At 45.4% G+C, this 23937-nt stretch overlaps 1 protein-coding gene across 1 annotated transcript in view; it reads right to left on the bottom strand.

The window, feature by feature from the left end:
* Positions 1–23937, bottom strand: part of LOC144769745 (uncharacterized) — a 366836-nt gene that overhangs the window by 242086 nt on the left and 100813 nt on the right. The window contains exons 3-4 of the mRNA XM_078653928.1: positions 9738–9818; positions 294–457 (exon numbers count right to left, since the gene is read on the bottom strand). Of these exons, the coding sequence (XP_078510054.1) occupies positions 294–457; positions 9738–9818 (245 nt within the window). The remainder of the gene's footprint in view (positions 1–293; positions 458–9737; positions 9819–23937) is intronic.

Below are 23937 nucleotides of genomic sequence, written 5' to 3'. Positions count from 1 at the left end.
CTTACCAACTATACGATGTCTTGCCTCACTGATGCCTAACCAGTTCTGCCTGCTCCTGTATCACTGGTGCCTTTTCAGCTCTGTCTGCTCTTGTATCACTGATGCCTTACCAACTATACGATGTCTTGCCTCACTGATGCCTCGCCAGTTCTACCTCTCCTGTTCCAAAGACACCCAGACTGCTCTGCCTACTCCTGTATCAATGATGCCTTACCAGCTCTGCCTGCTCCTGTGCCACGGATGCCTTACCAGCTCTGCCAGCTCTGCCTGCTCCTGTATCACTGATGTCTTACCAGCTCGTCCTTGTCCTCTATCACCACCAGGCGGGAGCCCCTAGAGGAGCAGTCTTCATGGCTCTCCCTCCAGTTCTTCACAGCTGTTTTTTCTGGGAAGTAATAGCACTTCCGTCCACGCTGCTCCCAGTACAGAGGACAACATGGTGTAGGATGAGCTCCGGCTGGAAAAAGAAATTAAATGAATTGTTAATGGGGATTTCAATTATTGATTAAAAAAAGATGAATAGCTTGTCTTAGGTTTTCAAAAGTATTATTGGATCAATGCTAAAATCTGTGTCTGGGTGTCTGGCTTGTGAGTCACAGTGCAGGCTACTGGCAGGTCTGGTTCGGGCCGTTCATCCTTCTGAAGCCAGCACATGTAGAGCTGTGAAAATGCTATTTACAGTACTTATAACCAGAACACTATTATGGCTAAGGTTTAAAAACTAGCTCTTGGCTCTGATCTGACCCAGTGCAGTGATGATGATGGGGCCCAAGAGAACCAACAATGTTCACTCTGAAAGACCGAAGTTAAATTTCACCCTTCGAAGTGTTTCTGCAAAATATGAACTTTTATGTTCCATTTATTTTGGACTAAAATACACAAATGTCTAAAAAAAGTGCTCAATAAGTGTGAAATGTGCATCCTGCCTCGGTCACAGCAGAGACAGAGTCTAATAAAAACCGAAGAAGGACTAGCAAGAAACAAGCTCATGTCAAAGGCTCTCAGGTATGCAAGAATCTAGCTGCGGGTCAGAGGAGGTATTCTGCAAACCTAAATGATGGATAAATATGACATCACCACTAACTCTAACTGTCTTTTACCATTCACATGGTCACTGCTGTAATTCAGAAGAGCCACTGAGGCTGAGCACTTTGTAGGTAAAGTGCTGGGGAGGGAAGGAATCATTAGGCTGTTTGTAAGTAGTAGGGTGGCATAAATATTGATGCTATTTTATGTTATGCTTGGTTATGTTATGTTATGTTATTTGGCATTCAGCCACACTATGCAATCTGCCATCGGAAAGGAGCCAATTAATCGAAAACGTATATTACTGGTACTTTATGTATCATATATCAAATTATAAACTATAATTAAAATATTCTATAATGTGGAAAAATATATATATTAGTGTACCATATAAAGAAAGCGAGGAATATCTCGTGGTGCCAGAGATTAGTGACTCAATCACTGTTCATCTTACACTGTTTTGATTGTGTGCCTGTGTCTAAAAAAGAAAAGTCAACCTTTCATCATTTGTGTAAGATGAACAGTGATGGTTGCAGCAATGTTGGCCTGTCTGCAATCGTATTAGCAGGAAACAAGAATCATTCCAAGTACCTGAACAGCTTTGGGCACCACCATTGTATGAGGGCAAACGTATTGGGTTCTCTCTAGAAAACCAGAGACACATTTTGGATCTTAGAGAATAGAACCTCCATTGGTGACCTCGCGGAGACCTTCTTAATACATCGTATTACTAAAGATATTTCATCTGTTGCATGGCTTTGGAAAGCTAAGCTCAGATGTATGGATATTTGCCTAATATAATTTGTTTTTCTTTTTTGCGTTTGAATCTGCAAATGGTTATTGGTGATGGGTGTGTGTGGACGTATGTGTATGTATATACTGCATAGATGCTATGTTTGAGAATGGTAGAGACCGCGTTACTTACTTTGATAGATGACTCACGGTACCTTCACTCCTAGAAATATTTACATTAAAGGTCTGGTCTTGATTGAGTTTAAATACAACACCTCTTTCTTATATTCACCCTTGAATATGTGGTACATGAGTTATTCATCTGAGTTAAAAATGTTACAATGTGTTAAAGGGAGGATTTGTACAATGTATACAATATTCTTGTTGTTATTTTAATATATGATATACTAGCAGCCCGTCCCGACGTTGTCCGGGGATGAAATGTTATGTGTGTAATTTATTAATGGTAAATTGTATTTTATTGTAAAATTTCACGGTATACAACATTTTTGGTGTCATTTGAATGTGGCCGTAGTGCATGTACTGTTAGTAACAGCGTATATGTGCCTCTGTAGCTGTCCCGTATTTGCATGTCCTTCGTTCTGTGTGCGTCCTCATCTTTAAAATTGTAAGCTTTTGTGTGTTGTGTAGTATCTTGGTTATGTAATTTTCAAGCGCGTTGAGCTAGAGGTTAATGTGACAGTGCCCCTTCAATTTTTCATCTTTTTGCACCGTGTTTTTTTCCGTGGTCTGCATGCAGTGTTAGTAGCAGCGTTTGTCATATGTGGCTTCTTAGCTGAGCTGTATTTGCAGCTTCTTGGTTCTGTGTGCGTCTCAGGTTTAAGTATTGTCCGGCGTGATTCTGTGCTTGCGAGGGCGGGTTAGACTCCCAGCGCGCGAGAGTTGTCTTTCACGTTAAGGTGTGTAGGGTGAGAGTGCACAGCGTGATCCCGTGTTTGCGAGGGCTCTTTCGAGGCCCCGTGTGAGCCCCAGAGTAAAAGTCAATTGTGAAGTGTCTTTGATTGTGTTTTTGGCTGGCTGCCTTCAGTTTCCGCTGAAGCTGTTGGAGCGTGAATGTCGCGGTCAGTGAATGTGGCGGTTGTGCGCCCCTTTATTATTTTTCTTCATGCAGCGACTTGTGACAAATGTAACGTAACTAAATGAGTGAATGTTAATTTTGTTATTTAAAAATTGTCGTTTGTATGTCAAGGATCCGTGAATGCGGCGCAGCTTGTTGTTTGTAAAGGTACGTGTGTTAAGTGATCAGAATGGTGTCTGCGAAATCAGCGCACCTTTTTTTCATAATTGTAGTGCATCCCTCTGTGAGAACGCAGACGCCCACAAAGTTATCGGGGCACTATATATCAGTAATGTGGCGTCATGAAAAGGGAAAGGTGGAGCGTGAATTTGCGCGCACATTGCTTGCACAAGCCGCGCCCCTTTTTATTTAAATTGTGTTTTATTCCCTGTGTGACAACGGTAACGCTTGTGCCCACAAAGGTTGCACTATATATGATTAACGTCGCCTGAATGTCAATGTGCGTGAATGCGGCGCACCTTGGTGTTTGTATACGAGCGTGTGAGAAGTGATTAGAACTTCAAGCTGGATCGTGAATGGAAAGGTGCGGTACTGAATTACGTGGCTATTTTTTATTAAATTTGTGGCACGACCCTCTGACAACGCTGTTGTGGTACGCCCGTCTGAGTGTCTACTTTGACACGCCCACGCCCCTCTGAGAACGGTTTACGCCCACAAAGTAATAATGTGTGTACTTTCACACGCCCACGACCATGCCAACGACACGCCCACGCCCACGCCCAAGTGGAGTTTGACACGCCCACGCCAATGCCCACAAGGGACTACTTTACCCCTAAGGTTCTTTGACGTTTCTTATGTATATGGTGGCCAGCGGTATAGCCTATATCCATCTGCTGCAACTCCCCTTTACAATGCTGTATTGGGTGTTGTTATTGGTGCTGTACTTCTTGAGTTTACCCGCTTCAAAGGTTTCAGCTCTCTCTTTATAATAGTAGTATAGATTCATATTCGTCATTAGGATATTTATCATAGGCACTAGACTGATATATTAATAATGATAGTGCTGGGATATTAGTCGTAACTTGACTGCATTTGCCTTATCCTAAAAGACTGAGTGCTCAGTTAGGGCCAGATGTACGAAAAAGCCCTTTTGCGATTTCCTAATTGTGAATTTTAGCAAATCACAATTAGGAAATTCCAAACAGATATGTACAAATCTGCTTTTAACACATTTGTTGATTCCTAGTGGGTCACAAATAGACCTACCTCATTAAAATTCATGAAGTATGTGTCGGTTTGTGACCCATTGGGAATCGCAAAAATCATAGGAATGGTGGACTGATGGGGGCAGCAGACCACCATGTGTGTGATTGCTTAACAATTAAGCATTTGTTTAAATGCAGCCTGTTTTCCTTAAGGGAAAATTAGATGCATTTCACAAAGTAAAAGTGAAAAGTTTTCTTTCAATTCTTTAAGGTCCATAGTATAAATAGTCCCTTGGGTATCCCTTCCTATTAGTGAATTGGTTACCACCAAATTGAAGTTGCTGGTGAAATGAAAACTTTTTGCAACTGGATTTAATTTGTAAAACATTCATACATACCACTGCGATTCGATATTAGGAAGGGAAGCCCTAAACACGGCTCTTCCTATTACCGAATAGCAAACCCAAATTGCGATTCGGTGACTGGTTACCCAATTGCAATTTGGCCTTTGTACATCCTACAATGCTTTTTTTTGTGGTCTCAAATGTCCCGATTCAGTGAATCTGACCATTTGTGACCCCAAAAAAAGTTTCTTACATCTCGCCCTTAATCCCTAGGGTGTAAACTGGGAAGCCAATTGACCGCAGAGACCCAAGGCCATTGTTGCAGGTCCTAGCCATTATTCAAAGAAATTCTTGGCAAAAGTTCTTCCACAGACAAGTTGGGAGCACTTTTGGCTAGAGTCAGGACCCATATGCCACGAGTTAGGCGTACGCCTTATCTTCCTAGAAATTGGCTGCTATGGAGAATGGAGAGATGGAGATTGGACTGCAGGTATAAGAACCACAACATGGCTACTCTCAGAGGAAAGTGCAGTGTCACTTTTGGGTCTCCAGTATAAGAATGTCAAGATTGAAACATAGCATCTGGCAGTGTTTTCGGGTTGTCCTTGACGTTTCATGGTCAACCAGTTCATATCGGGTCTCCCAGACCTGCACCTTTGTTGTTTTCTTCTATGTCACCTTCTTTATCCTTTCTTCAGCACACCACTGGAGGAAAATAACTTGGATTCTGTTGCTACAAGTATGACTTGTACATGGCAGATGTGAATGTATTTTCCCCTGTCCAACCAGGTAGCTAACAGGTGGGAGGGCGAAGCCCCGAGGAGCAGCAGCAAATATGTGATCACATCCAAAATGAGAAATACACCCCTGGGGACAATCCATAGATACGTGTGACCTCAAATAAACATCATTCACCTTTTATGTGTTTTCCCCCCAAGACATGTGTGAGTCGGCATGGCAAACACAAAAAGATGATGGACGGAATGCTGAAATATTTCAAACACTACTCACCCCCAGTGAAGAGATCTGGGTTAAATCCATTGTTCTTTTGCTCACCATGCCACCCCAGTTTGAACCCAGCCATATGCAAATCAGTCTTGACCCTGCTTCTCATGGGAACAGTCCAGTGCGCATGACCAGGCCCGGTCCTGCCTGGATCCAAAAGAATCATCTTGGGACCGTTTGAACCAGCACGTTCTTTTGCTGCATTGCATTCTACCAAATATTAGTAAATGTGCCCCCTAGTCTGTAACGAATAGCAGTAGATGCAGTCCAAGATTCCAATGCAGCACCTAATTTATATTTAAAAATTATATTATATTAAAAAATGAATTTTTTGCCTTCGCCTAAGGCAAGCCCGTCTGCGCCCGTCCGCGCCCTGCAGCGTCCAGGGGCCAGTCCCCCTGCTCAATCTATGGAAGAACCGCCCACTCTGATAAGGTATGCCCCTGACCTGCTAAAAAAACTTATGCCCCAACCAGAGGCTTCCTGTCGCCACTCCATACACCCTAATTCACTCGTTAAAAAGTGCCCCCACTGTCAATATGAACTACGGCCCCCACTAGAGCAGTCCGAGACTGTCGAACCCCATTTTAAAATGTTTCTCCTAAACTGCCGCTCTTTGACCAAACATGCAGTGGAAATGTCAATCCTCCTTGAGGATATCAACCCTGACACAGTATTCTTAACAGAAACCTGGTTAAGGGAGGAAGCTAACCCTGACATTACCGCCCTACTACAGAAGGGATACGGTTTACAGAGGGTTGACAGGATAGAGGGTAGAGGAGGAGGATTAGGCATACTTTTTAAGGATTGCTACCAATGCAGAACCGGCCCTGCGACAATTCCTAACTGCGAAAGTATGAACTTCGCATTAGACCTATCCCCTTCCTTAACCTTTTCTGGCCTACTTATCTATCGCCCCCCAGGCCAAATTGGAGATTTTATGAACTCCCTTCCCTCCAAGGTCGCTGAATCAGCCATCTCTTTGCCTCATTTTACGATACTAGGCGACATAAATATCCATTTAGACGATCCCATGGATCCTCTAGCTACCACCTTATTAAACAATCTTGCAGCCCTACAAATTGTTCAGAAGGGTTTCGAACCCACGCACAACAAAGGTCACTTGCTAGATGCAGTCCTAAGCAATGATCACAGACTTAAGACAGGGAACCCAGTTCCCCTCCCATGGACCGATCATTTTCTGGTACCTCTACTCTGGCATATTCCAAGCCCCCCCTCTGCGCCCCCTCAAGCTACATTAAGAGGGAGGGATTGGGCGAAACTATCCACAGACCAGTGGGCCGATTCCCTCTCCATTACCCCTCGACAGACTGGGGATGACGTAGACACACTTTATAACCATTATGCCAATTGGCTACAGACCACCCTAGACATAATTGCGCCTCAGAAACTCCTCAAAGTGAAAACCAAGTCCAAAGAATCACCTTGGTTTACTCCCAAGCTAAAAGAGCTAAAACAAAACTGCCGGAAGCTTGAGAGGACTTGGAGACGCACCCTCAAGGCACAGGACAGAAGTAGGCATCGAGAGGCAATCAAAAAATATAAAGCTGAAATCATACTAACACAGGCTTTATTTTATGAGGAAAAAATCAGAACGTCTGCCAATACCCCGAGGGAATTATTCCAGATAGCAAAATCTTTGATTAGTACCCCCCCAACTCTGCAGGATCCCCGTGAAGCACAGACTCGCTGTGATGAACAGGCAGACTACTTCCATCAACAAATTCAAGCCATTTCCTCATCATTTGACCCGGTCAGTCAACTCCCAGTCGGAATAGATACCCTCACCCCAACTACGGTCTGTCAGCTAGCTGAATTCCCACTGCTCGAAGAAGACTCTCTAAATACCCTTATGTTGAAAGTTACATCAGGTTCCCCTTCAGACCCCGCTCCCCCGCGTCATCTTTTGAAAGTTGCGGATATCATCAGACCAGCGATTATAAATATTGTAAACATGTCAATCACTACAGGGAGAGTACCAGAAACTTGGAAATGTGCACAAGTTAGGGCTTTGTTGAAAAAACCCAATCTTGACCCAGAAAAAATGACCAACTACCGCCCCATTTCACTCCTCCCCCGGGTTAGTAAGCTGCTTGAGAAACATATCAACACCAGCCTTATGCTCTATCTGGAAGCCAACCATCTGCTCCATGATTCTCAAGCTGGCTTTCGCCCAAAATTGGGGACAGAGGCGGCATTATTGACTGTCACAGAACTAGCCCGTAAGCACATGGATCAAGGCGGCACCACAGCAATCATGCTGTTGGACCTAAGTGCCGCCTTTGATACCGTAAACAGTAACATCCTTATCTCCCGCCTAAAACAGCTCGGAGTAACGGGAAGCGCCATCTCATGGTTACAGTCTTTCTTAGAAAACCGCACTTTCCAGGTGGTGGAGGGTGACATTCATTCTAAAACTTGGCCTCTCAACCAAGGTGTGCCTCAGGGCTCCTCCCTGAGCCCCACACTTTTTAATATTTACATGCAGCCATTAGCGGAGGTCGTTCACCCTTTTGGATTTGAAATCGTGACTTACGCTGATGACACCCAGCTTGTGGTGGCCCTGAATCAGCCAGGAAGCATCCCCTCCAATCTGAACAGCTGCCTAGTAGCAGTTACAAAATGGATGGCCTCTTCCCATTTAAAACTTAACAGGGACAAAACTGAACTGATGTTCCTGGGGAACACAGCCGGCCCCAGACCAACCCTACAATGGCCACCCTGCATGGGTCCCCCCCAGAGCCAAAAAAGCAAATCAAAAGCCTGGGCATGTGGCTGGATGATACCCTAAGCTTTAACCAGCAAGCCACAATACTCTCCGCCACCTGCTTCGGGCTGATGCGAATGTTGCGGAAAGTCCTTCCACTTCTCCCTTTTCATGCCCGCAGGATAATGGTCCAGGCCATCATCCTGTCCCGTCATGATTATGGGAATGCTTTATATTTGGGTGCACCGACCAGCACACTTAAAAAGCTGCAAGTCACTCAGAACGCAGCAGCACGTCTACTGCTCGGCCTGACCCGTAGGTACTCGGGCACTGCGGCCCTGAGGAATCTACACTGGCTGCCCATCCAGGCCAGAGTAAAATTCAAGGCTATGTGCATAATGCACAAGGCTATGTGGAAAAACGCCCCTGCAATGATCTGCTCCCTAGCCACCCCTTACCATCCCCAAAGATCATTGCGCTCCAGCACGGCCTTTCTGGCAACAACACACAAGATCAAACGGGCCAGGTGGGGCGGACGCTCCTTCTCCTTGAATGCTGCCACGGCTTGGAATTCATTACCACCCACGCTTCGCAGCGAGCCCAATCATCTAAAATTCCGCAAAACCCTTAAAACCTTCCTCTTCTCTAAGTAAATCAGTAGACTTCCAGAGACACACATCCACAGCGCTACGAGGCCTTCGGGTAGTAACACGCTTTATAAAACTCACTTTCATTTCATTTCATTTCATTTCATGAAAAGCATAGGATTCTAGGATTTGAAGTTGGAAGGGTGCAGTGGCAGTCAACACACCACAGCCCCAGGGATGACCAAATCTCTCCAGCCAGCCAGAGCGACATCTTCATCTGCAGCATGAGGCTGGGAACCAGCCCCCAAAGAAAGTAACATTACAGCACAACTTACTCTCTCTCTCTCTATGGGACAGAAAGTGGAAGAGAGAGAGAGAGAAAGTGTGTCTGTCTGTGGGGTCCTAAACAAGCTCTTATCTCAGGGTGATTGCCAGTATTGACAGCCACTTCCAAGGAAATGCCGCCTTCAGTCTCCACTAAGGTCAATGTCCATCTATGTGAGCTTCATGTCAGCAGTATGTCCCGGCTTGCCCTGATGATGTCAGGAGATTAGTTGATACTAGGAAACAATCAGGGCAGGCTTTTGTCTTTAATTGTCTGTCCTTGGTATAACCTAGTGTGGAAATGGACCTCCATCAGACAGGGTCACAGGGAGTTCTCCAACTTGCTCTTAGATCTAGCCTGCAGGGCAACTGGGTCTGATCTTAAAAGGGTTATAAGAGCGTACAGGCTATTTCTGTCAGGGGAGTGAGCTGACCCCCGGTCTCCACCTGTTTGTCCATATGTGACTGAATTGGGGATCTGGTGGAGGAGTCACCCTGGGCCCCTACTGGCCTGTCCTGGGACAACGCACATGCTGGATGTGATAGACGTGATGTGGCCAAATAGAGCTTGAAGAGGATGCTAAGTGCCCCTTCAGTAGCTAAGTTCATCATCAGAACCCCACTTGACCACTTGCAGGCCATATAATCCTAAACTATGAAGTGGAAAAGAGGATTTTGGGATATTTATTCTGCTTTTGAGATCATGAAGCAACATAAAACTTTGTTTAAAGAATAGTCTGAATGTACCTGATGTATTGGTGCAGTTACAATCGTCTCTCTGTTTCTGGTTCATCTTCAGGACCCCGATCTCCTGGTGCAAGTTGAAAACTGAAGCGAGAGGAGTTAGAAGAGAAGGAAACCATTACAGTGGAATGCAAATGTGAAGGAATGAGACAGGAAGTGGTCCATCTTTCAAATGCACCTTCAACACCTCAAAAAAATGATCATCATAACCCCTATGATTGACATGCCTTCAGGTCATCCTCTGCCTATTTTATGAAGAATGAAGTATGCCTTTGTTTTCTTTCATTTAAAAAACATCCATAACAGCGGGAGTTATTGTGTCTCTAAATTTTAAATCAATCAATCAATCAATCAGGAGGTTTATTTAGCACGCTACTTACCCGTGAGGGTCTCAAGGTGCTGGGGTAGGGGAAGGGGCTCCGGATCAGAGCCAGGTCTTGAGGTCCTTCCTGGACGTGCGCAGGGTCGGGGAGCGTCTGATGTTCACCGGGAGCTTGTTCTGGGTCTTGGCTACGATGTAGGAGAAAGCTCTCCTGCCGGTTCTGTGTCTGCAGATGCGGGGGTCCTCTGCCAGGGCGAGGTCGGCGGACCGGAGGTTCCTCTTGGGTATGTGGAAGGATACTCTCTCGTTGAGGTATTTGGGTTCGATGCTGTTGAGAGATTTGTAGGCGTGGGTGAGGAGTTTGAAGGTGACCCTCTTCTCGACGGGGAGCCAATGGAGGCCTCGTAGGTGTTTGGTCATGTGCTTGTGACGCGGTGTCCCGAGGACGAGTCTGGCTGCCGCGTACTGGATGATTTGGAGTTTGTATAGAAGAGTTCTGTTGATTCCTGCGTAGAGGGCATTGCCGTAGTCCAGTCTGCTGGTTGTGAGTGCATGGGTGACGGTCCTTCTGCAGTTGGGGGGGATCCATTTGAAGGTTTAACGGAGGATGCGAAGGCAGTGAAACCTAGTGGAAGCAAAAGCATTGATCTGATGGGTCATAGAGAGGGAGTGATAGAGAGGGAGGAGTCAAGGATGATGCTGAGGTTCCGAGCGTGGTCTGTAGGGGCAGGTGGGCTACCGAGGGCGGTGGCCAACAGGTGTTGTCCCAGGCGGAGATGCAGGGTCCGAGGATGAGGACCTCCATCTTCTATGAGTTGAGATTCAAGCAGCTGTCTTTCATCCAGCCTGCCACGTTCTTCCTTCCTTCCTGGAAGCAGAGTCTGGTATCTTCAGGATTCTTTGTGAGTGAGAGGATGAGCTGGGTGTCGTTGGCATAGGATATGATGCTGAGCGGCTCCTTGTAGCCCCACGTCGTGAAGTCTGGCTGCAAGCGTGCAATGTGAAATGGTGTCGAAGGCTGCGGAGAGGTCTAGAAGGATGAGGCCCACTGTGTGTCCCTGGTCTAGTAGCATGTAGATGTCATCAGTGGTGGCGAGGAGGGCGGTCTCGATGCTATAGTTGCTGCGGAATCCAGACTGGGAGGCATCTAGGATGGAGTTCACTTGGATGAAGTCGGTCAGCTGGGCATTTACAAGACTTTGCTGGTCTCATTTGACCCCTGATTATGGTCATGTGTCACTGTATGATTACCAATAAATAAGACTACCAGATGGCTCCATGTCAGCAAAGACTCAGTTTTCTACCTGTTAGGCTCACTTTAACAACAGAATGATTCCTGAGAGGTGATTCAATTAAACTACACATCTGAAAACAAATATTTGTTAAAAAAAAGACTAGCACTGGATCACTGCACCCTCAATGAGATCAGAGTCTTCTGCTAATCTCACTCAAAAAGCACCTCGGTTTCCAATGCCACACAATGCATTTTAGCAGCCCAAACATTTTGCTGCCGAGCTCAGGGTGTGGTTCTCCACCACTCAATTTGGTGCTACCATGGTATGGCTGAGTAGACATCTTTTCTAGGCCTACTATAATAAATTGGCAACCATCGGTGGACTGTTTCAGTACAGTGAGATTGTCGCGCACTGTCACATGTACCCTTTTGTTGCTGCTGAAGATCAAAGGTGAAGGGCATAAGATTCAGTGGTTCTTCTGTCCCTGCCACAGGGCCTTGTTAAGACCAGTTCATGAAACACAGAGTTCTGCAGCTGACAAACCAGCCTTTTCAATGCAATTGAACAGCAGAGGGAGACTGGTTGGCTTTGGCAGGAAAGGAGGACACACCTATGAAGAGTAGTTTTAACAGTCAAATAATTGCTGAATATTTGTCACTGAACAGGGATGACATGTCACTCCATGTCAGGAAGATGTCATCTATCAACTGCTACACTTTCACTAAAGGTGAGCCAATGTATTGAACTGATTTGAAGCAAGCCAACACTGCAAGTACTACAAACTGCACTGGACTGGATGCACAATGTCCTCATAAGATGTAGGGACCACTTTATCAAAACCTTGCCCCAGTGCAGAGTCAAGCAAAGTAATGCAGAGACCCATCTACTAAAATGGTAGACAGGGCTTGGTGGTGAAAAATAAAGCCTCCTTATTGCATTTTCCAGCACCTTTCCAATGTGTGCAAAGTTTTAAAGCATAATATCATGTACTGGAATAGCAATTTTCCACGGGAATACCTATGCTGAGCTAGATCATGCAGAGGAGTGCGCTTGGTGATAGGCATTCTCTTAGAGTGCCTTGATCGGGAAGAGAACAGCAACACCATATCTTAGTAGATACAGCTCTATGATGGTTTCTCCCCCTTTGCGACTTTGATGACTGTGCTGCACTGAGCATTTGTAAAATGCTCCGAAGTGGAATAGAAACGCTACAGAAGATGCCCTGAGTGATTTCAAACAATTATTAGCAAAGCCAATCATTCAGGTCTTGGCAAACTTATCGAATGGTTGCATCTGTTTTAGTTTTTACTGCAAGTATATTTCACAAAAATAAAAAGATGGATAAAAAGAGAAAACACCACTGCCTAAACCTGGAGGCCAAGGGCTTGTAATTAACCCTGGGCGTAGTTTGCGTAGTAGCGCTACACGTAGCTACGCGAAGTGCACTTCGCACTCGGCGAGCTGCGCGTAGCACTACACGAACTGCGTAGTGCGGTAGGGAAATGATGCTCGCAATGATTGCACAGTACCAGATGCTTGCCGCACTGTGCAATCATTGCAAACAGCATCTTGCACAGTGTAAGTGGTCGTTTTCTGCCGCTCAAGTAGATTTTTACTCGAGCGGCAGCTTTCCCAACGCCAACTGGTAGTTTCTCATCGCGAGCGGTCGCGAGCATAACATTATCACCGCTTTAGCTGCAGGAAACTGCAAGGGGCTTGATAATAAGCCCTTGAGAATTCCAATAGAAGCCCAGGTCCTGGTGTGAAGGACGGTAAAGCGGCGATAATGTTATCGCCGTTCTTGATAATATGGCCCCATAAGTTGCAAAATGTTTATTTTTAAATTGTACTTTTATTATAAGCAGAAACATAGACAATACATAGATAAAACAGTGAACCAAAGCACTCAATTTGAAAGATATACATTCCTGTATACATAGTGGATTAGGCAGGACAGGTATATATAAAGTGCAGCATGGCAAGTTTAACAGATATACATCACTACATACAAATTAACGTAGATCTCCGTAAAATGCATTGAGGCGATTTTCCCTCTAAAAATGGTGCTAGGGATTCATCTTCACTCAAGCTTGTCCGAATACCAGCAGTTGTATATATATATATTATATACTAGCAGTCCGTCCCGATGTTGTCCAGGGATGAAATGTTATGTGTGTAATGTTTGTAATGGTAAATTGTATTTTATTGTAAAATTTCACGGTATACAACATTTTTGGTGTCATTTGAATGTGGCCGTAGTGCATGCACTGTTAGTAACAGCGTTTTGTATATGTGCCTCTGTAGCTGTCCCGTATTTGCATGTCCTTCGTTCTGTGTGCGTCCTTAGCTTTAAAATTGTAAGCTTTTGTGTGTTGTGTAGTGTCTTGGTTATGTAATTTTCAAGCGCGTTGAGTTAGAGGTTAATGTAACAGTGCCCCTTCAATTTTTCATAGTTTTGTAACGTGTTTTTTCCCCTGGTCTGCATGCAGTGTTAGTAGCAGCGTTTGTTATATGTGGCTTCTTGGCTGGGCTGTATTTGCAGCTCCTTGGTTCAGTGTGCGTCCCCATGTTTAAGTATTGTCCGGCGTGATTCTGTGCTTGCGAGGGCTGGTTAGACTCCCAGCGCGTGCAAGTTGTCTTTCACGTTAAGGTGTGTAGGCTGAGAGTGCACAGCGTGATCCCGTGTTTGCGAGGGCTCTTTTGAGGCCCCGTGTGAGCCCCAGAGCAAAAGTCAATTGTGAAGTGTCTTTGATTGTGTTTTTGGATGGCTGCCTTCAGTTTCCGCTGGAGCCGTTGGAGCGTGAATGTGGCGGTTGTGCGCCCCTTTATTATTTTTCTTCATGCAGCGACTTGTGACAAATGTAACGTAACTAAATGAGTGAATGTTAATTTTGTTTATAACCCTATTCCTGAGCAACTGAACTCAACACGCAAAGAGAAATTTTTGAGTGTGCCGCACCTCTCTATTGGCCTTAGGCCCGCCCGTCTCAATTGTCTGTCCGATGCAGAGCTATTAGCTCTTATAGTGTGCACAACCACCGCCCTGTTGCTCCCAAGAGACAATTGTTAACAAAACAATGAAATTTCCACCCACTGTGGGTTGCACCACCAGAATTCAAATAATGCAAATATCAATAAAGAATGTCCAAGAATTGTTATATCTTGTTTTGTTTCTTCTTTATTCAATTTTCTTTTAGGCAGCCAACGCGTTTCGTTCAAAAGAACTTCATCAGGGCTGTAAAAACATTTAAAAACATCACATATAATAATATCCATATAAAGTCTATAATTTTCCAGTCATCATATTTACATTCATGCGACAGAAGTACATCTTTCTTCAAGATGGATCTTTATGAACATGAGTACTTTCTCCTTTCTTGCTGTCCACCATACATTGTTTATGGGAGAACTCCAGTAAAAATCGACATTTGGGGATATTCCCTAAGGGTCCCCTTAATACAAAATATATCATTATAGACGGACGGTGAGATATATGCCAGCACATGCGTTAGTGAATAATATTGGCATTTTGAAAATCGTTATAGAGCGCTAAATATTTTGGAACAAATGTAATATATTTCCGGATTCCGGTCGTTAAATAAAACAATGGTAGAGTCGTGGGTCCAATTTGTAGAGACTCCCTGGGATCGCACGTGATGCGAAAACCAGGTGTATCGTGAAAATAAAAAGAGACGTTATGGGCGTTGGCTGGAAACTTCCATACGGATACTTTTCTCCTCAGGAGAGGACGCCACTCTTCGATCGGTGAGTAAGGGGTAATATAGTCAGATCTAGAAATGTGGGAGACGGGAGACATTTTGAAAAAACGTAAAGCTTAGAGTGCTGTCTAGGAGCTTTGATGAATGCGTTACTTTGTAGACGCTTGTAATGTGTCCACGATAGTGGGGGGCGGGGGGGCGCTAAACGCGAACGCAGAGCACTGTTTAACTCTTATGCGGAAAACCGCGCTCTACCAAAAGGGTGGAGCTACTCGGTGTTTCTAAATACGTTAAGCTTATACCCGTTACAAATGTTTGGGTAAAGGGCATCTTTAATGCCATGAACTAACAGGTTAATACTTTTTGACAATGCCATTTACGAACTTGGATTTGGGAATGAGGGAGACAGGATAGATATCGTAAGAACACAAAATTTAGAGTGTAGGACAGGAGCATGGGGAACATAATATATTATCATAGATCATATATGTAGTAAATGTGTGCTTGCCACTTGAAACATAATAGATATGCTTTTTCGCAAAGAATAATGCGGTGCATATTGTATCTGAGACCGAACGTGACAATGCCCAAAATGTGTAGAAAATAAGTGCTTCTTGTAAAAATAAGCATTGGGAGAACTGCCGATGGGTGGTGGTTGCCGTCTGCACCATGCCGTCAGGGTGTCTCCATTGAATGGGAGATTCATAGTCCTGTAGGCACAGGAAGGAAATTACTCACAACAAAAAGCTGGCGCAGAAGGGAGACCTTATACTTAACCACGTGGTCACAACTAGGCCGAATACATGAGGCCAAACATAACTAAGCATGGGCGGATCTAGCGGATCTCGCGTACGCGAACTTGCGGATTTACGGATTCGCAATCCGCGAAGATCCGCGAACTCTAGCGGATTTGCGGATTTTCCCGTTTTTTGTGTTGGCGCGCGTTCGCGCCGATTTTGGGACAAGTTCGCAATTGCGAACTTACTTTTCGGCTCGCAACGGCCGCGACTATGTTGTTTCTACGTCTGGTTTATCATCACAGGTTCACAGCACCCTCTGTTTCACCACTGCCACCCTCTGGGACACCCATGCCACCCTCTGGTACATCCTCACTGCCACCCATTAGGTTTATTTATCACTGTAGATTATGGTGGTTGAAAAAAGCAAGCACACCTGCCCTTCTTCAACTGCCATCAATTAATTTGTGTTTCATTAATGTGTCAGTAATTTTGAAAGTTCCAGTCTGGCTGGCACCTGCTTCCTTCCTTATCTGTAATTTGCTTTTTGTTGCAGTGAAACATTTTTTTCACAGGACCTTTATGGTCTACTTGTAGCTATTCTATGAGCCTGCTGTTTGGGTCATAGCAGGGTCATAGAATAGTTGCAAACTCTGGAGGGGCCCATCAGGAAGCACTACCTTGAATGTTACTAATGCTAAGTTTGAACTTTTGCACCTGCTCATTGCTTTCAGTTTAGCTAAAATCATTTTTTTCTGCAATTTCGCGCGTTTTTTGGGGCGCGAATCCGTGCGAGATCGATTTCGGAAGCCGCGAATACGTGCGAATACAAAAGTGTTTTTTTTGCAACGTGTATGTTCGCGTGATCTTGCGCGTGTTCGCGAGGCGCTTCTAGCTATACGTTTGCCAAGTTACCCTATCGGTCGTACACGGGCGCGGCCATCTTGTTGGCGTGACGTAATTCCGTTTCCGGCCGCTATGTGTAATCTCGCAAAGTGTGCTGCTCGCTAGTACAATTTCGCGCGTACTCGCAAGGAAAATCTCGCGCAAACTTACCCACGCGGTCGTGAACGGGCGCGGCCATCTTGTTTCTCATTCATTGCTATGGTTCTGGGCATGCTTTCTCTATCCTCTCTCAATCTCTGCCATCCTTTGCTTGTTTGAAGTTTTTTTGATCTAATTTTACTTATTATCTATCCCTCTATTTTTCTAGCTCTATATTTTTGTGTTTTCTGCAGCTTTTAGTTACTTTTAAACTACTTTTTTAAACTCTTTTCTTTTCTTCTTCACTATTCTATTTCTTGTTTATCATTTAACTCTATTTCTGCCCAGACCATGGTAAAGGGAGCCGGGAAGCACCCTGAGAAGGGGAAGGGTCCCGCACCCCGTGCCCGGCTCCCGTGCGGGCGTTTAAGGGGGGAGCAAGTGGTCCCGAGGGAGATCTTCAGCGCGGAGGAAGTGGCGGCACTGATCTTCCACGTCCAGCGCCGCCTCCCCAAGACGATCCTGGGAGGCGGCAAGATCGCGACTGGCTATGGCATCCGGGAGCGTCGCAAGCGGTGGGAGAAGGTGTGCCGGGCCATGTACAAGATCTCTGGGGTCCGGCGCACATATAACCAGGCCACCCACCGCTGGACCGATGTCATGGACCGGGAGCGGGACTTGCTGGACGCGCTCGGCGTAGAGGTCCCCGGGCTTGGTGAGTAGTAGTAGTAGTACATTTACTACTCTGTTTTATCCTGCTCTGTTATTTGCAAATCTTTGTTCTTTACCAAGAGCAATAATGCTGCCGATTACATTGAGGTAAATTATATTTCAAAATCTTCTATGCATTTCAGGTGCACTGCTCTCCTTCTCAGTAGCCTTGCTTGCTACTATGCTTCTTTGTTTTGTATGTTGTGTTCAGAAGCATTTCATTGGTCTGAGAAATTATGTATGAGTGTAGTGTAAAGATAAGAACTGCGTAATGCTAGACACTAAGGGTCATATTTTCAATTACCGGCGCATCCCTGCAAAGTAGCAGGGATGCGGCAGTAATTGTGTGCCATGCCACCACCACCCATTGGCCCAAAACGTCACAGAAGCCTTACGCATCTGTGCCGTAAAGGCAGCGCATTGCTGGAGTTGCGTGCCAACGATGGCGCAGCTCCAGCAATGCTCTGGGGTACCCTATCTCCCCAATGCTGCATCAAGCCGTACGTCGGCTTCAAGCGCGCAGGGTTTGAGTCATGCATCATTGTCCTAAAAGTGACTGATTGACATCTTGTCGATTTCCCTCAGCCACTTTTAGGATTCGTTCCTGCGCAGGTACGCCCTCCCTTGCGCCGGAACGCCCCCTGATGGCGCAGGGCTTTACAACGTGATGCATCGCCCATATGCCCATATGTGTTTTTTTTTAATATATACGCCGCACCAACACCATGGCGAGTCTTTTGTTCTGCCGCTGCGTCACAAAAGGCACGCAACAATGGAGGAAAATGAGCCGCAAGGGACTTCTAAATCAGCCCCAACAGACTGAAGTCCAGTCCTTCCTTTAGACACATGGCTATAAGAAGAAATAGTGGCGGTGGTGGGTGGATTGATAGTTTGAGTATTCACTGATCTGCAAGCAGGATGGACTTTGTCTGTCACTTCGCGTGCTGCGGACTGCTGCCTGCAGTGCCAGGCCTAGGCAAACCTCTTTAGTAGTCTGTTTATTGAGTTACATAGGAACTTTCTAAGTCAACGTTCCGCAAATCAGGCAATACGAATAACGTAGTATACCACATGAGATAGATCCCGTGGAATAGTTGTCTATCTATTTGCTATTTCTCCAAAATATTTAGTTATTGTTCTTTTGAAATGTTTGATTTGGTTGAAAAATCTCATCCATGTTTTCTGGTCTTTCTTTCTTTCATGTTGTACATCAGCTCCCGCCAAGGGAAAGAGGAGGACACAGGAGGAGGGTGCTGAGGATGCAGGCCAGGATCGGGCAGGCGAGGGCTCCTTTGCTGGCCCCAGTAAGTTTACATTTTAATAAAGAGTACCTATTTTTTCCTAGCGTTCCTCATTCGATTTTTTCTGAATCGTCTTTGATCTTCTTGTAGACTGGATATAAATTCTTATCCTGCCTCGAATATGACTCCCTGTGGTATTACTAGACTATTCTTATTAGTCTGTACAGATGTAAATGTACAGGAATTTATATAGCGCAAATCACCAAGCGGTTTCTAAGCGCTTGCTTAGGGAACCCGTCCTGGTATTCCCCTGTGAGATAACCCCGGCAGGGTATCCGCAAGGTGAAAGCCAGGCATCCCGCCGCGAGGGGCCGTTGTGGAGATTAAGCAAGCTATTGCCCAGAGACGCAGAGTGTGAACCCGTGAATCGAGTAGGCACCGGAGCGAGAATTGTCGAGTCCATGGACATTTTAGGACTCAAGACCCCACCGAGCCGGGAATTGAACCCTGGTCCCGGGCTAACCTCTGCTTCCAGGTCTGCCTCCTCTAACCAGTGAGCCACACTTCTCCACTCTCTGTCTGTGTAGCTAACTAAGATTGGACATTTGGCAATTCCATTGGACTCCCATTCTATTCAGCAATAGCTCTATGCACTGTCTCCTTACTGACTAGATAGTGTGGCAGAGTCATTCAGCTCCCGAAGTCACCGATTATAGATCCCCAATGATCTCTAGATTATCGTACGCAGGACAAGAGAGTAGTACGGAGTCACAGCACAGTCAAGAAGTGTCAGAGGCACTCATGCTTGCAAAAATTCCAAAACCTTTAGCTCATCCACTCTAGTCTGGAGGAACAAAAACCACAGAGTCTATTTAAGTTTAAAAGCTTTATTAAAAGTAAACACATTTATTAAAATCTACTTTGTCATAAAACTATTTAACTGAAAACGGAAAAGTGGTTAGTGCTGACGATTAATTGGACACATTTCTTGTGGTCGAGCCGAGCTCTCACCTGGTTTGAACTTGATCCTGGTCGTGTTCTTAGGAGTCAAGCTTCTGTCTGTTAGGAGAAAAAGTGGTGCGTGTTAAAAATCAAAAGCAAGCATTCATCAGTTGTGCATAAAAGTGCAGCAAGACAACAGCCTTCCCTGGAAAATGGGACATTTTTACTATGGAGTAGACAGTCACAAATTATTACATTGTATTCTGTTTTTTTAACATTTCTCCTAGACCAAATATTATATAGTAGTGAGTGGTGTATTCTAACATTCTTAAATGTACTTTGTAGGTGTAACATCTGGTGACGGGGCCAGCGCGGAGGTGGCTGTGTTGGGCGAGGACTCGGAGGCCTCTGGGGAGGAGGCGGTGCAAGAGCCGGCGGACGGTCCTGTGGGGGATCAAACGGTGGTGGCGGAAACAGGTAAGCTATATATTCCTTACTTATTGAGATTGAAGACTGCATAGTGTGCTTTCTGCACGGGTGTATTACAATTACAAATCAACCAGGTAGTAGCCTCCTCGAAATGTACTTCGACTTAGCTGTGAAGTTTTTGGTGAGAAGAATCCCAATAAGTTCTTAGACGAACGTGATGGATGGGATGAACGAAAAGGGAAAGAAGGGTGTAAGTAAGTGGGACGCGAACTTGTATGATGGCTGGCAAAGAAGAACGATATGTGTTTGCTTGGCCCCCGAGGTGGCTGGGAAGGAAAGAATATGGTATGGTGCATGGCTGGGTCAATGATGAAGCAAGGATGGGTGGAAGGACAGCAGCCTGGGTGGGTGAAACAGAAACTGTATGTGTGCGTATACTTTGACTGAATGGATGCCTGGAGCATGGTATTCTCTGACTCTTAGATAGCACATGTGTATCTAGAGAGAGTAGATGGTCGCCAGGTGAAGTAAGTGTTACCTTGAAGAGCATGTACCACCGCACCCGCACGTCCGTTCCAGTGCAGGGAAGGCAAGGAAAAGAAATTGTAAATGTGTCCAATACTACCATGAATAGTAGCAGTACTTTGTACTGCGTTTGCAATCACAGCATATATCTGGTTATTACGGTGGACACTCCGTACCTCTCTTAATAACTTTAGTTTACTTGTAGTATGTCATTCATGTGTGGGTGTATCACTGTTCACTCAATATTAAGCAAAGCACCTAAAGTCATGTTAGAGCAAGGATGCAGAAGTGGGAGGTTACATAGATACTGTCCTCAATAGTTATGTACTGTGCTTTCAATTTGCTACTTGTACTCTGTGACCCAACTTTTGGCTCAATCACTTTGTGTTATTAATAAGGAGCATTGGTTACAGACTATGTCTTTCTTTCTTCATATAGTTGCTCCTTCCAAATCAACAACAAGGAGGGAGCAGGCTAGATTGGCCCGGCAACGGAGGCTGGAGGCCACTGTCGCCGAATATCGGCGGCTGGTGGCCCTGGAGGAGGAGGAGGACACGCAGTCGAGTGGGGCAACAACGACATCCTCGACTGTGACCACTGCATCCTCCTCCGTGACTAAGCCAGCGCGACCGAGCCGGGCTAAGAAAGACGACCGCCACCGCCAAGCAACCGAAATACCAGCTGCCCCCCACAGGAGCTGCAAGGAACGCCAACGCCGCCTACGAGTCCGCATGTCCAACCTGGAGCAGGAGGTCCTGAAGTATAAGAACTTGGTTAAGGGCCTCCGCTCCGAGCTTGCCACCCTCCGCAAGGAGTATGATGCCCATGCCGCATCATGCACCAGCACCAGCACCCTCCAGTAGTGGAGTGTCCCTTGCCCTTTTTTTATAGACTTTTGGGGGGTGGGATTTGGGAGTTGGGATCGTTTTGGGACGTTTCAAAGACAATCGTTGGGGTTAGGGTGGGTGAGGGAGATTATTTTGTTAGGGCTAAATAAATATATTTTTAAACTTTATCTGACCATACCTGTTTTTTACTGCTTTTCAGTCTGGTGGGTGGGGGGCGGGGGTGTAACAGTAACTTTGTTTTCCTGAACAGTCGTAGGACTTTAGTAGTACAACCGTCAATCTCTTGTCTACTCCGAAATAATACTCCATTATACTACCTCCCACCAAACGCTTATCTTACCTGTAATTTGTGTTAGAAATTAGGGCTAGGCCCAGGGCTGGCTCCAGGTGAAATGGGGATTAACGTTGTCAATCCTGGGCGGGTGACATTTCCTCATTGCGGTGGTACTAGTGGTGTGACACAGTGGCAGTTGCATGCCTATGGAAAAAAAGAAAACGAAACCTTGTTTGTCCTTACTGTAGCATTACAACGGTTACGGTACGATCGAGAAAATAGCAGGTGACAGTACACTAGAACAGTGCCATCATGTAGCCTAACAAATGGTAAAGTATTTGCTTGCAAGTATAACTAGTACTTGCGTTGAATTTATTTGACATTGGCTACTACTACTACTAGAAGATATAGTACTGAAGCTGAGTAAGTCTAGAAGATATCCTCGTATTCCTTCACCAGCCTGTTGCTATGACCTTATCCTCCCCAGCAAGTGTGTGGAATTATTGATGTCATTTTAGTCAGACATCAAGCAAAACAACACAGCCCGGGGGAAGAGGGTTAGGGTTTGTAAAATGGATGGGAATGGGGGTTTCTTTTTGGGTAGGTTTTGTTGAGAGAAGAAGAAAAAAAGCAGAGCATGGACAAACAATAATTGAAGATACAGACAATCTTTGGTTACAAAGTAAAGGTAAGCACATGCAGTCACACTCATAGAATAAAAGACAACAATAGATACTGTATCTGTATTGCGTATGTTGTTGGAGTTGTCCTGTTGAATTTGGTAAGTAAGTTGCATGCAGCAAACAATTCCTCTTATTGGCGGCACTCCTCCATTCCAGCTGACGCTTCGTCCATCAATGTGGTGACCACTGACAGAAGACACCCTGTCCACTGCCTGCCTGGCGGATGTTGACTGAGACCCGGCCTGTAATTATTGAACGGAAAACAGGAAGTGCTATTACAATACCACTGATAAATAAATAAAAGGTATGTACGCTGTGTGGTTCAAAAAGTGACACTTTGATTTCCCTAATAGACAGTACAATATTTTTGAAATTGCGTGCTCTGTCTGAGTCACCTTTTTAAGGATAAATAAGTATGGCCAAAATATTATAGCGGATCTTTCCCCTCAAGGTAGGTGTACTGTAAACTGTGTTTTAGAACAAAATTTGACCTTCCCAGCAATGCTCCCATCAAGACCCTTACTAAAGCCAGTCGCAAAAATGTAGAAGAACCCCAATCAGATCTCCAAAAACGATGCCTAGCAGAAAAATGGTTACAAAACGTACTTTGAAAGTAACAGTAGGCCCAAATACAGACCGTGGATTGTATTCAAACCCCAGGCAAGACCCGCCAACCCACCCGCAAAAAAACACCCGACAACACCCCCAAACAGCGAAAAAGCTAAATCTCATACTTACAATGTCTCTCGGCCTTCGGTCCAAACGCGGCGCTGTGCAGCTAGGTCATCATCATCATCAATCATCATAACTCCTGTTTTCCACCACGGATTTCCTGAAAAGCAAATGCAATCAAGATTAGACTGTCGCAGCAGTGCTTCGACAAGACAGAGACCCCGGCCGCAACCCACCCACGAACAGCAGGAAGCCCCCCAAAACGCTACATTGAGCAAGATGTCAGAAGAAATAGCAAAAAAAAGGCTGTTCCTTATGGATTTTGTCCAAAACACTTCTATCCGGTATTAGACCTTCCCAGGAATGCCCCAGGCAAGACCCGCCAACCCACCCGCAAAAAAACACCCGACAACACCCCCAAACAGCGAAAAAGCTAAATCTCATACTTACAATGTCTCTCGGCCTTCGGTCCAAACGCGGCGCTGTGCAGCTAGGTCATCATCATCATCAATCATCATAACTCCTGTTTTCCACCACGGATTTCCTGAAAAGCAAATGCAATCAAGATTAGACTGTCGCAGCAGTGCTTCGACAAGACAGAGACCCCGGCCGCAACCCACCCACGAACAGCAGGAAGCCCCCCAAAACGCTACATTGAGCAAGATGTCAGAAGAAATAGCAAAAAAAAGGCTGTTCCTTATGGATTTTGTCCAAAACACTTCTATCCGGTATTAGAACTTCCCAGGAATGCCCCAGGCAAGACCCGCCAACCCACCCGCAAAAAAGCACCCGACAACACCCCCAAACAGCGAAAAAGCTAAATCTCATACTTACAATATCTGTCGGCCTTCGGTCCAAATGCGGCGCTGTTCAGCTAGGTC

The sequence above is a fragment of the Lissotriton helveticus genome, chromosome 7 (assembly GCF_964261635.1).
Source record: "Lissotriton helveticus chromosome 7, aLisHel1.1, whole genome shotgun sequence".
NCBI classification, from domain to species: domain Eukaryota; kingdom Metazoa; phylum Chordata; class Amphibia; order Caudata; family Salamandridae; genus Lissotriton; species Lissotriton helveticus.
The sequence above is the reverse complement of the archived record's forward strand: the minus strand, read 5'-3'. Positions and strand labels throughout refer to the sequence as shown.